The sequence below is a fragment of the Oncorhynchus clarkii genome, chromosome 21 (assembly GCF_045791955.1).
Source record: "Oncorhynchus clarkii lewisi isolate Uvic-CL-2024 chromosome 21, UVic_Ocla_1.0, whole genome shotgun sequence".
Taxonomy (NCBI): domain Eukaryota; kingdom Metazoa; phylum Chordata; class Actinopteri; order Salmoniformes; family Salmonidae; genus Oncorhynchus; species Oncorhynchus clarkii.
In genome coordinates this window covers 52,947,390-52,959,597 of record NC_092167.1, presented here as the reverse complement: position 1 = coordinate 52,959,597, position 12,208 = coordinate 52,947,390, and the positions used below count along the sequence as shown (strand labels likewise).

Sequence of the window (12,208 nt, the reverse complement as noted above, 5' to 3'; positions counted from 1 at the left end):
AAAGCAGGAAGTACCAGTGACTCACTCAATACGGAAGTGGTCAGATGACACAGATGCTACGCTCCAGGACTGTTTTGCTAGCACAGACTGGAATATGTTCCAGGATTCATCCAATGGCATTAAGGAATACACCACCTCAGTCATCGGATTCATCAGTAAGTGCATCGATGACGTCATCCCCACAGTGACTGTATGTACATATCCCATATGGTTTCTGGATTACAGGCAACATCTGCATCAAGCTAAAGGCTAGAGCTGCCACTTTCAAGGAGCGAGAGACTAATCCATACTAATGCCCTCAGATGAACCATCAAAGAAGGAAAGCGTCAATACAGGACTAAGATTGAATCATGCTACACTGGCTCTGATGCTCATCGGATGTGGCAGGGCTCGAAAACTACTACGGACTACAAAGGGAAACCCAGACGCGAGCTGCCCAGTGACGCGAGCCTACCAGACGAGCTAAATGCTTTCATGTTCGCTTCGAGGCAAGCAACCATGAAGCATGTACGAGAGCACCAGCTGTTCTGGATGACTGTGTGATAACGCTCTCAGTAGCCGATGTGAACAAAACCTTTAAACAGGTCAACATTCACAAAGCCGCTGTGCCAGACGGATTACCAGGACATGTACTCAAAGCATTAGTGGACCAAATGTCAAGTGTCTTCACAGACATTTTCAACCTCTCCCTGACTGAGTCTGTAATACCTACGTCTCAAGCAGACCACCATAGTCCCTGTGCCCAAGGAAGCAAAGGTAAAATGCCTAAATGATTACCGCCCCGTGGCATTCTCGTTGGTAGCCATGAAGTGCTTTGAAAGGCTGGTCATGGCTCACATCAACAGCATCCTCCCGGACACCATAGACCCACTCCAATTCCCCCCAACAGATCCATAGATGACGCAATCTCTACTGCACTCCACACTGCCCTTTCTCACCCGGACAAAAGGAACACTTATGTGAGAATGCTGTTCATCGACTACAGCTCAGCGTTCAACACCATAGTGCCCACGAAGCTCATCACTAAGCTAAGGACTCTGGGACTAAACACCTCTCTCTGCAACTGGATCCTGGACTTCCTGATGGGCCGCCCCCAGGTGGCAAGCTTAGGCAACAACACATCTGCCACGCTGATCCTTAAGACTGGGGCCCCTCAGGGGTGTGTACTTAGTCCCCTCATGTATTCCCTGTTCCCTGTTCACCCACGACTGCGTGGCCAAACACGACTCCAACACCATCATTAAGTTTGCTGACGACACAACAGTGGTAGGCCTGATCATCGACAATAATGAGACGGCCTATAGGGATGACGTCAGAGAACTGGCAGTGTGGTGCCAGGACAACAACCTCTCCCTCAATGTGAGCGAGACAAAGGAGCTGATCGTGAACTACAGTAAAAGGCGGGCCGAGCACGCTCCCAATCTCATCGACGGGGTGAGTGAGTGGGGGTACCTGTACCAGACAGGGGGAGACAGGCCAGGGAGAGAGGGGGAGTGTGGTGGAGGGACCTGTAACAGACAGGGGGAGACAGGCTAGGGAGAGAGGGGTGAGTGTGGTGGGGGTACCTGTAACAGACAGGGGGAGACAGGTCAGGGCAGACGGTGAACAGAGAGGGGTGAGTGTGGTGGAGGTACCTGTACCAGACAGGGGGAGACAGGCCAGGGAGAGAGGGGTGAGTGTGGTGGAGGTACCTGTACCAGACATGGGAGACAGACCAGGGTAGACGGTGAACAGAGAGGGGTGAGTGTGGTGGGGGTACCTGTACCAGACAGGGGGAGACAGACTAGGTGCAGACAGTGAACAGAGAGGGGTGGAGTGTAGTGGGGGTACCTGTACCAGACAGGGGGAGACAGGTCAGGGCAGACGGTGAACAGAGAGAGGTGGAGTGTAGTGGGGGTACCTGTACCAGACAGGGGGAGACAGACCAGGGCAGATGGTGAACAGAGAGAGGTGGAGTGTAGTGGGGGTACCTGTACCAGACAGGGGGAGACAGACTAGGGCAGACGGTGAACAGAGAGGGGTGGAGTGTAGTGGGGGTACCTGTACCAGACAGGTAAAGACAGACCAGGGCAGATGGTGAACAGATCACCAGGTGGATTCCAAGCAGCAGTGCAGCAGGTAACAGGAGTAGGTGTGGGGTGGCATGTAGCCAAGTGGTTAGAACGTTGGGCCAGTAACCGAAAGGCTGCTAGATCCTGATTCTACCTGGATTATATTTGAGAGGCTTCCATTGAAGAACACCCTCTGTGTTCTGTTAGACAGGTAACTCTTTATCCACATTATAGCAGGGGGTGTAAAGTCATAAGACATACGTTTTCCAGCAGCAGACTACGATCAATAATGTCAAACCTGCACTGTAAGTCTAACAAGACAGCACCCACAATCATTTTATTATCAATTTCTCTCTGCCAATCATGGGTAATTTGTATAAGTGCTGTGCTTGTTGAGTGTCCTTCCCTATAAGCGTGCTGAACGTCAGTTTGTTCACTGTGTAATAGCATTGTATCTGGTCAAACACAATGGGTGTGTGCTTATTAGTACCTGGAATAAGCAATTTCAAGTGGGGCGTCTGTTTGCTCCTCATTACACACCACAGACCAACAAATATGATTTACATCAACATATGAATCACTACAGAACCTCTTGTATGACCTCTTATAGACTATAGTAGTCCCAGCCTTTGGAACTTTGGTTTTCCTAGATATGGCTATTTTATTGTGATCACTACATCCGATGGATTTGGATACCGCTTTAAAGCACATTTCTGAAGCATTAGTAAAGATGTGATCAATACATATTGATGATTTCATTCCTGTGCTGTTTGTAACTACCCTGGTAGGTTGACTGATAACCTGAACCAGGTTGCAGGTACTGGTTACAGTTTGAAGCTTTTTCTTGAGTGGGCAGCTTGTCAATATTTAAATCACCCAGAAAATATACTTCTCTGTTGATACATACATTATCAAGCATTTCACACATATTATCCAGATACTGACTGTTAGCACTTGGTCTATAGCAGCTTCCCACCAGAATGGGCTTTAGGTGAGGCAGATGAACCTGTAGCCAGCCATATTACGTCAACAGTATTTAACATGAGAAAGTGTTTTTGCACCTGGACGGACTACTGTTCAGTTGTGTGGTCAGGTGCCACAAAGATGGACTTGGGAAAATTGCAGTTGTCTCAGAACAGGGCAGCAATGCTGACCTTTAAAAGCACACGGAGAGCTAACGTTAATGACATGCATGTCAATCTCTCATGGCTCAAAGAGGAGGAGAGATCAACTTCATCACTACTTGTTTTTGTAAGAGGTGTTGGTTGACAAGCTGAATGTACCAAGCTGTCCGTTTAAAATACTTGCACACATCTCAGAAACCCATGCCTACCCCACAAGACAAGCCACCAGAGGTCTCTTCACAATCCAAGCCAGAACAGATTATGGGAGGCTCACAGCACTACATAGAGCCATGACTACATGGAACACTATCCCACATCAGGTAACTGATGCAAGCAGTAGAATACTGTCTGTACCTGTGTGTGAAGACATTCAAAGGTACAAACACACACATTGTTGTATGGTGGTATTATACATTTTGTATTGTAGATACAGTACCATTCAAAGTATGAACACACGTACTCATTCCAGGGTTTCTTTATTGTACTATTTTCTACATTGTAGAATAATAGTGAAGACATCAAAAGTAATGAACACATATGGAATCATGTAGTAACCCCCCCCCCCCAAAAAAAGTGTTAAAGAAACCCAAATATATTTTATATTCTTCAAAGTAGCCACATTTTGCCTTAATGAAAGCTTTGCACACTCTTGGCACTCAACCAGCTTCACATGTAATGCTTTTCCAAAAGTCTTGGGAGTTCCCACATATGCTGAGCACTTGCTGCTTTTCCTTCACTCTGCGGTCCGACTCATCCCAAACCATCTCGATTTGGTTGAGGTCAGGTGATTGTGGAGGCTAGGTCATCTGATGCAGCACTCCATCACTCTCCTTAGTAAAACAGCCCTTACACAGCCTGGAGGTGTGTTGGGTCATTGTCCTGTGGAAGAACATATGAGCCCAAACCAGATGGGATGGCGTGTCGCTGCAGAATTCTGTGGTAGCCATGCTGGTTAATTGTGCCTTGAATTCTAGATAAATCACAGACAGTGTCACCAGCAAAGCACCATCACACCTCCTCCTCCATGCTTTACGGTGGGAAATACATATGCGGAGACCATCTGTTGACCTACACCGCATCTCACAAAGATACGGAGGTTGAAACCGAAAATCTCCAATTTGGACTCCAGACCAAAGGACACATTTCCACCGGTCTAATTTACATTACTCTGTTTATTGGCCCAATGATGATGCTGTATGTTGAGAAGCAGGTGAAACGTTGAATAAAACAACAAACATGGAACGAGATAACATTAGCGTCTTTGCATAAACACAGGACCAATACTGACTGGGGAAAGAACCTAAGGGAGTGCCAGAAATAGGGGCGGTAATAGGTGAGGTAATGGAGTCCAGGTGAGCCTCATGATGACATGCAGGTGCGCGTAATGATTGATGCCAGGTGTGCGTAATGATGGATCCCAGGACCAGTGGTGTACCAGAGACGTTGAATGCCGAAGGGGAGGAGCAGGAGTAGACGTGACACTTCTTATTGGTGTTCTTTAGTGGTGGATTTTTGCAGCAATTTGACCATGAAGGCCTGATTCACACAGTCAATTTCTGAGGCTGGTAACTCTAATGACCTCTGGGTCTTCCTTTCCTGTGGCGGTCCTCATGAGAGCCAGTTTCATCATAGCGCTTGATGGTTTTTGTGACTGAACTTGAAGAAACTTTCAAATTTTACACATTGACTGACCTTCATGTCTTAAATTAATGATGGACTGTCGTTTCTCTTTGCTTATTTGAGCTGTTCTTGCCTTAATATGGACTTTGTTGTTTACCAAAAAGGGCTATCTTCTGTATACCACCCCTATCTTGTCCTAACACAACTGCCTCAAATGCAATAAGAAGGAAAGAAATTCCACAAATTAACGTTTAACAAGGCACATTTTCTAGTGTGTAATTGACTGTACATTTGTTTATCCCATGTGTAACTCTGTGTTATTGTTTGTGTCGCACTGCTTTGCTTTATCTTGGCCAGGTCCCAGTTTTAAATGAGAACATGTTCTCAAACTGCCTACCTGGTTAAAATTCTAGATTTTTTCCCCCTCTGGTTGCCCATTTAACATTTTGATAGAAATTTGGTAAGACTGATTTAAGTTTCCCTGCATTAAAGTCTCTGGCCACTAGGAGCGCCACCTCTGGGTGAGCGGTTTCCTGTTTGTTTATTTCCTTATACAGCTGACTGAGGGCGGTCTTAGTGCCAGCATCCATCTGTGGTGGTAAATAAACAGCCACAAAAATTATGGATGAAAATTCTCTAGGCAAATAGTGTGGTCTACAGCTTATCATAAGATACTCTACTTCAGGCGAGCAAAATCTAGAGACTTCCTTAGATTTCGTGCACCAGCTGTTGTTTACATATATGCACAGACCGCACCCCCTCATTTTACCGAAGTGTGCTGGTCTATCTAGCCGGTGCAGCGTGTAACCCGCTAGCTCAATATCCATGTCATTATTCAGCCATGATTCTGTGAAACATAAGATGTTACAGTTTCTGATGTCCCGTTGGTAGGATATTCGCGATCGTACCTCGTCTAATTTATTGTCCAAGATTGCACATTGGCAAGTAATATTGACGCTAACGGCAGCTTTCCCACTCGCCGTCTGCGGATCCTTACGAGTGACGCTGCTCTGTGTCCTCTGTATCTGCGTCTCTTCCTCTTGCAAATAACAGGGATGTTGGCCTTGTCGGGTGTCTGAAGTACATCCTGTGCATCCTGCTTGTTGAAGAAAAAATATTAGTCTAATCCAAGGTGAGTGATCGCTGTCCTGATATCCAGAAGCTCTTTTATTGCCGTAAAATATGGTGGCAGAAACATTATGTACAAAATAAGTCACAAATGACGTGAAAAACCCCCACATAACAGCACAATTGGTTAGGCACCGTAAAAAGGCTGCCATTTCTTCCGCTGCCATTTTACTTGTGTAATTGGCGTTTAATCCGTTTCTTGATATGCCACACCTGACAGGTGGATGGATTATCGTGGCAAATGAAAAACACTCACTAGCAGGGAGGTAAACAAATTTGTCCACAACATTTGAGAAATAATCTTTTTGTTTGTATGGAACATTTCTGGGATCTTTTATTTTAGCTCATGAAACCAACACTTTACATGTTGCAATGATATTTTTGTTCAGTGTATTTCATATCACTCAAATATCCAATAAACGGATGCCAATATTGAGACATAGATAGGCTACCCTCCCGTATCTGAAATGACATGATCATTGATGTTTACTGATCATGAAAGCATGCAGTTACTTGCTGTATAACTCTGATGATAGAGCTACATGTGTGCAATCGTTTTGCATGGAATAATCTGACATTTGTTGTTCTGACTAAGCTCTTCAAGAGATGCTGATATTACAACATTTATTTAACAATTCCTTGAAAATGGCACGCAGTTGTCAGTGGTTTTAGCAGAGCTGAGGGTCTCCTTGCCCCACAGCAGGCAAATTGAACGCTCTGCAATGTATTGTGATGTTTTATAAAACTCTACAGAACCCTAACCTCCAGCTATTTTTTTACATTTTATTTCACCTTTATTTAACCAGGTAGGCTAGTTGAGAACAAGTTCTCATTTACAACTGCGACCTGGCCAAGATAAAGTATAGCAGTGTGAACAGACAACAACACAGAGTTACACATGGAGTAAACAATAAACAAGTCAATAACAGTAGAAAAAAAAGCTAGAACTCTGACCTAGAAGGTGTTGCAGCATCTTTGGGTTAATCTGTAAATCTTATTTTTTTCTGATTATACGTGTGAACAACTCTTCACACAGATGTGTGTCTAGATGAAGTGGAGGTGTTTGTCTGGTGCAATGCCGTAGTTCTCCTTGTTGTCTTCAAACACCGTAGTGAGGCCCTCCAGGTAGAGAGAATGGAGACCGTCTATATCATCCTTAGTGGGAGAGGGGGTCTGGACCACTGGAATAGGCCTACCCACTGGAGAGAGAGAGAGAGGGGGGGGGGGGTCTGGATCACTGGAATAGGCCTACCCACTGGAGAGAGAGAGAGAGGGGGGGGGGGGGTCTGGATCACTGGAATAGGCCTACCCACTGGAGAGAGAGAGAGAGAGAGATGAGAGGGGGTCTGGACCACTGGAATAGGCCTACCCACTGGAGAGAGAGAGAGACAGAGGGGGGTCTGGACCACTGGAATAGGCCTACCCACTGGAGAGAGAGAGAGACAGAGGGGGTCTGGACCACTGGAATAGGCCTACCCACTGGAGAGAGAGAGAGACAGAGGGGGGTCTGGACCACTGAATAGGCCTACCCACTGGAGAGAGAGAGAGAGATGAGAGGGGGGGGGGGGTCTGCACCACTGAAATAGGCCTACCCACTGGAGAGAGAGAGAGAGAGAGAGAGGGGGGGGTCTGGACCACTGAATAGGCCTACCCACTGGAGAGAGAGAGAGGGGGGGGGGGGGTCTGGACCACTGGAATAGGCCTACCCACTGGAGAGAGAGAGAGGGGGGGGGGGGGTCTGGACCACTGGAATAGGCCTACCCACTGGAGAGAGAGAGAGAGAGGGGGGTCTGGACCACTGGAATAGGCCTACCCACTGGAGAGAGAGAGAGGGGGGGGGGGGGGGGGGTCTGGACCACTGGAATAGGTCTACCCACTGGAGAGAGAGAGAGAGAGGGGGGGGGGGGGGGTCTGGACCACTGGAATAGGCCTACCCACTGGAGAGAGAGAGAGGGGGGGGTCTGGACCACTGGAATAGGCCTACCCACTGGAGAGAGAGGGAGGGGGTAGAGAGGAAGAGGTTTCATCCATATTTCTCTCTCTATAACCCACTGGGATGGTCAGGTGCCACAAAGATGGACTTGGGAAAATTGCAGTTGTCTCAGAACAGGGCAGCAATGCTGGCCTTTAAAAGCACACGGAGAGCTAACGTTAATGACATGCATGTCAATCTCTCATGGCTCAAAGAGGAGGAGAAATCAACTTCATCACTACTTGTTTTTGCAAGATACTTGCACACATCTCGGACACCCATGCCTACCCCACAAGACAAGCCACCAGAAGTCTCTTCACAGTCCTCAAGTCCAGAACAGACTATGGGAGGTACACAGTGCTACATAGAGCCATGACTACATGAAACTCTAGGAGTATCAGATTTTTTAAAAACTGGTAAAAATACACATAATGGAACAACGGGGACTGTGAAGAGAATCACAATGGCACAGACACATGCATACATTGTGATATTGTTATGTGGTGGTATTAAACATTTTGTATTGTAGATATGTAGTGGTGTAATAATTTTATATGATGTACAGTTTTATATTTAGTTTTATATGTAATATAAGTGCTTTAATCTTTTTGGACCCCAAGAAGAGTAGCTGCTGCCCTGGCAGGAACTAATGGGGGTCCATAATAAACCCCAGGAAGAGTAGCTGCTGCCTTGGCAGGAACTAATGGGGATCCATAATAAACCCCAGGAAGAGTAGCTGCTGCCTTGGCTGGAACTAATGGGGATCCATAATAAACCCCAGGAAGAGTAGCTGCTGCCTTGGCAGGAACTAATGGGGATCCATAATAAACCCCAGGAAGAGTAGCTGCTGCCTTGGCAGGAACTAATGGGGATCCATAATAAACCCCAGGAAGAGTAGCTGCTGCCTTGGCTGGAACTAATGGGGATCCATAATAAACCCCAGGAAGAGTAGCTGCTGCCTTGGCAGGAACTAATGGGGATCCATAATAAACCCCAGGAAGAGTAGCTGCTGCCTTGGCAGGAACTAATGGGGATCCATAATAAACCCCAGGAAGAGTAGCTGCTGCCTTGGCAGGAACTAATGGGGATCCATAATAAATACAAATACTCACTGGCGAGATAGGGGAGAAAGTGTGTGTGTGTCTCATACCAACAGTGTGTATGGGCTGTCTGTAGGGCAGTAGACCAAAGCTGTACTGGAACACTCCTCTCCCGGTGAACAGCGGCAGTGCCACTCCCATGAGCCTTTGCAGGTGGTCCTGTAGCCAGCGGAGCGGCGAGCCGGTAGGGTTGGTCATCTGGTCGAAGAGCTCATTCTCCCCAAAGGAGAACACAGGTACTAACTGAGCCCTATAGATACAGTACATTTCAGGCATGGATTCAACGCAATGCGCTTCACAGGAAAAAACAAATAAAAAACTTGCAATACTACACAACAAACGTATGAGGATCAAAAACTAAAGAATAACAATTAAAGCTGAATGAATAAAAGTCAAAATCAAAGCTAGAAAGGTTTTAAGATCTCTTTTAAAAATGTCCCCAGTTAGGGCCCCTCAGGTTCTCTGGCAGGCTATTGCAGAGGATGGGGGCATAGTAGCTAAAGGCTGTCTCTCCATGCCTCTTGGTCCTAGGCTTTGGGATAGTTAAAAGGCCAGAGGACCTGAGGGACCTACTGGGTACATAACTTAAAGCATGTCTGGGGGTGCACAATCATGGATTGATTTAAAAACCAATGGAATAATCTTAAACTCACAGGCAGCCAGTGCAGAGCCTTTAAAAATCAAATAAAATGTTTATTTGTCACTTGCGCCAAATATAACTTGTGTAGAACGTACTGTGAAATGCTTACTTCCAAGCCCTTAAAAATAAATAAAATATCACAGTAAAAATTACAATATCGAGGCTATATACAGGGGGTACCGGTGCTGAGTCAATGTGCCAGGATACAGGTTAGTCGAGGTAATTATTAAGGTAATATGTACATGTAGGTAGGGGTAAAGTGACCATGAATAGATAATAAGCAGCGAGTAGCAGCAGTGTAAAAACAAAGGGGGGTCTATGTAAAAAGTCCAGGTGGCCATTTAATTAATTGTTCAGCAGCAGTCTTATGAGGTAGAAGCTATTTGGACCTAGACTTGGTGCTCTGGAACCGCGCGATAGCAGATAGTCTATGACTTGAGTGGCTAATATAGAGGTCCTGGATGGCAGGAGGCTTGGTGGATGTATTATCTTGGCAGTGATGTACTGGGTCGTACGCACTACCCTCTGTAGTGCTATAAGGTCGGATGCCGAGCAGTTGCCATACCAGGCGGTGATGCAAATGGTCAGGATGCTCTCAATGGTGCAGCTGTAGAACTTTGAGGAACTGGGGACCCATAACAAATCTTTTCAGTCTCCTGAATAGGCGTTATCGTGCCCTTTGTTGGTCATTTTCGGCCCTCCTTTTCCTGTAGTCCACGATCAGCTCCTTTGTCTTGCTCACGTTGAGAGAAAGGTTGTTGTCCTGGCACCACACTGCCAGGTCTCTGACCTCCTCCCTATAGGCTGTCTCATCGTTGTCGTGATCAGGCCTACCACCGTTGTGCCGTCAACAAACTTGATGAGGGTGTTGGATTTGTGTTTGGCTACGCAATTGTGGGTGAACAGGGAGTACAGGAGGGGACTAAGCATACATCTACCACGCTGATCCTCAACACCGGTGCCCTTCAAGGGCACCGGTGTTGAGGATCAGCGTGGTAGATGTGTTGTTGCCTACCCTTACCACCTGGGTGTGGCCCGTCAAGAAGTCCAAGATCCAGGTGAAGGTGTTTAGTCCCAGGGTCCTTAGCTTGGTGATGAGCTTTGTGAGCACTATGCTATTTTTATTTAACTAGAAAAGTCAGTTAAGAACAAATTCTTATATACAATGACGGCCTACCCCGGCAAAACCCGAACGACGCTGGTTCAATTGTGCGCCGCCCTATGGGACTCCCAATCACGACCGGTTGTGATACAGCCTGAAATTGAACCAGGGTCTGTAGTGACGCCTCTAGCACTGAGAGGCAGTGCCTTTGGACGCTGCGCCACCCAAATGAACAGTATTCTCACATATGTGTTCCTTTTGTCCAGGTGGGAAAGGGTAGTGTGGAGTGCATTTCAGATTGTGTCACCTGTGGATCTGTTGGGGCAGTATGCGAATTGGAGTGGGTCTAGGGTTTTTGGAATGATGGTGTTGATTGACCACGGTTTCAAGTGACTTCATTGCGACAGAGGTGAGTGATACGGGGCAGTAGTCATTTAGACAGGTTACTTTTGCTTTATTGGGCACAGGGAAAATGGTGGTCTGCTTGAAACATGTAGGTATTACAGACTCGGTCAGGGACAGGTTGAAAAAGTCAGTAAAGACATTTTCCAGTTGGTCTGCGCATGCTCTGACTACACGTCCTGGTAATCCGTCTGGCCCGTGGCCTTGTGAATGTTGACATGTTTAACGGTCTGGTTCACATCAGCTACGGAGTTGGCTGCTTTTCCTTCACTCTGCGGTCCAACTCATCAAACCATCTCAACTGGGTTTAGGTCGGGTGATTGTGGAGGCAAGGTCATCTGATGCAGCACTCCATCACTCTTCTTATTGGTCAATTAGCCCTTACACAGCCTTGAGGTGTGTTGGGTCATTGTCCTGTTGAAAAATAAATGATAGTCCCACAAAGCTCAAACCAGATGGGATGGCGTGTCGCTGCAGAATGCTGTGGTAGCCATGCTGGTTAATTGTGCTGTGAATTCTAAATAAATCACCAACGGTGTCACAAGCAAAGCACCCTCACACCTCCTCCTCCATGCTTCACGGTGGGAACTACACACCCTCACACCTCCTCCTCCATGCTTCACGGTGGGAACTACACACCCTCACACCTCCTCCTCCATGCTTCACGGTGGGAACTACACACCCTCACACCTCCTCCTCCATGCTTCACGGTGGGAACTACACACCCTCACACCTCCTCCTCCATGCTTCACGGTGGGAACTACACATGCGGAGATCATCCGTTCACCTACTCTGCGTCTCAAAAAGACGCGGCGGGTTTGGAACCAAAAATCTCAAATTTGGACTCAGACCAAAAGGACAGATTTCCACCGATCTAATTTCCATTGCTCGTGTTTCTTGGCCCAAACAGGACTCTTCTTCTTACTGGTGTCCTTTAGTAGTGGTTTATTTGCAGCAATTCGACTATGAAGGCCTGATTCACGCAGTCTCCTATGAAGGGTTGATGTTGAGATGTGTCTGTTACATGCAATCTGAGGTGCAGTTAAATCAGTAAAATCATTTAAATCTA

At 46.7% G+C, this 12,208-nt stretch overlaps 1 protein-coding gene across 3 annotated transcripts in view; it reads right to left on the bottom strand.

Annotated features, from left to right (window-relative positions):
- Positions 1 to 3,634: 3,634 nt before the first annotated feature.
- The window catches only part of LOC139379137 (2-acylglycerol O-acyltransferase 1-like), a 35,060-nt gene continuing 26,486 nt past the window's right edge, over positions 3,635 to 12,208 (bottom strand). Inside the window, exons 5-6 of one of the 3 annotated variants that reach the window (XM_071121968.1) lie at positions 9,046 to 9,245; positions 3,635 to 7,235 (exon numbers count right to left, since the gene is read on the bottom strand). In XM_071121968.1, the coding sequence (XP_070978069.1) occupies positions 7,069 to 7,235; positions 9,046 to 9,245 (367 nt within the window). In that variant the 3' untranslated portion in view covers positions 3,635 to 7,068. The remainder of the gene's footprint in view (positions 7,236 to 9,045; positions 9,246 to 12,208) is intronic. The other 2 variants (XM_071121970.1, XM_071121969.1) reach the window with 2 other exon arrangements.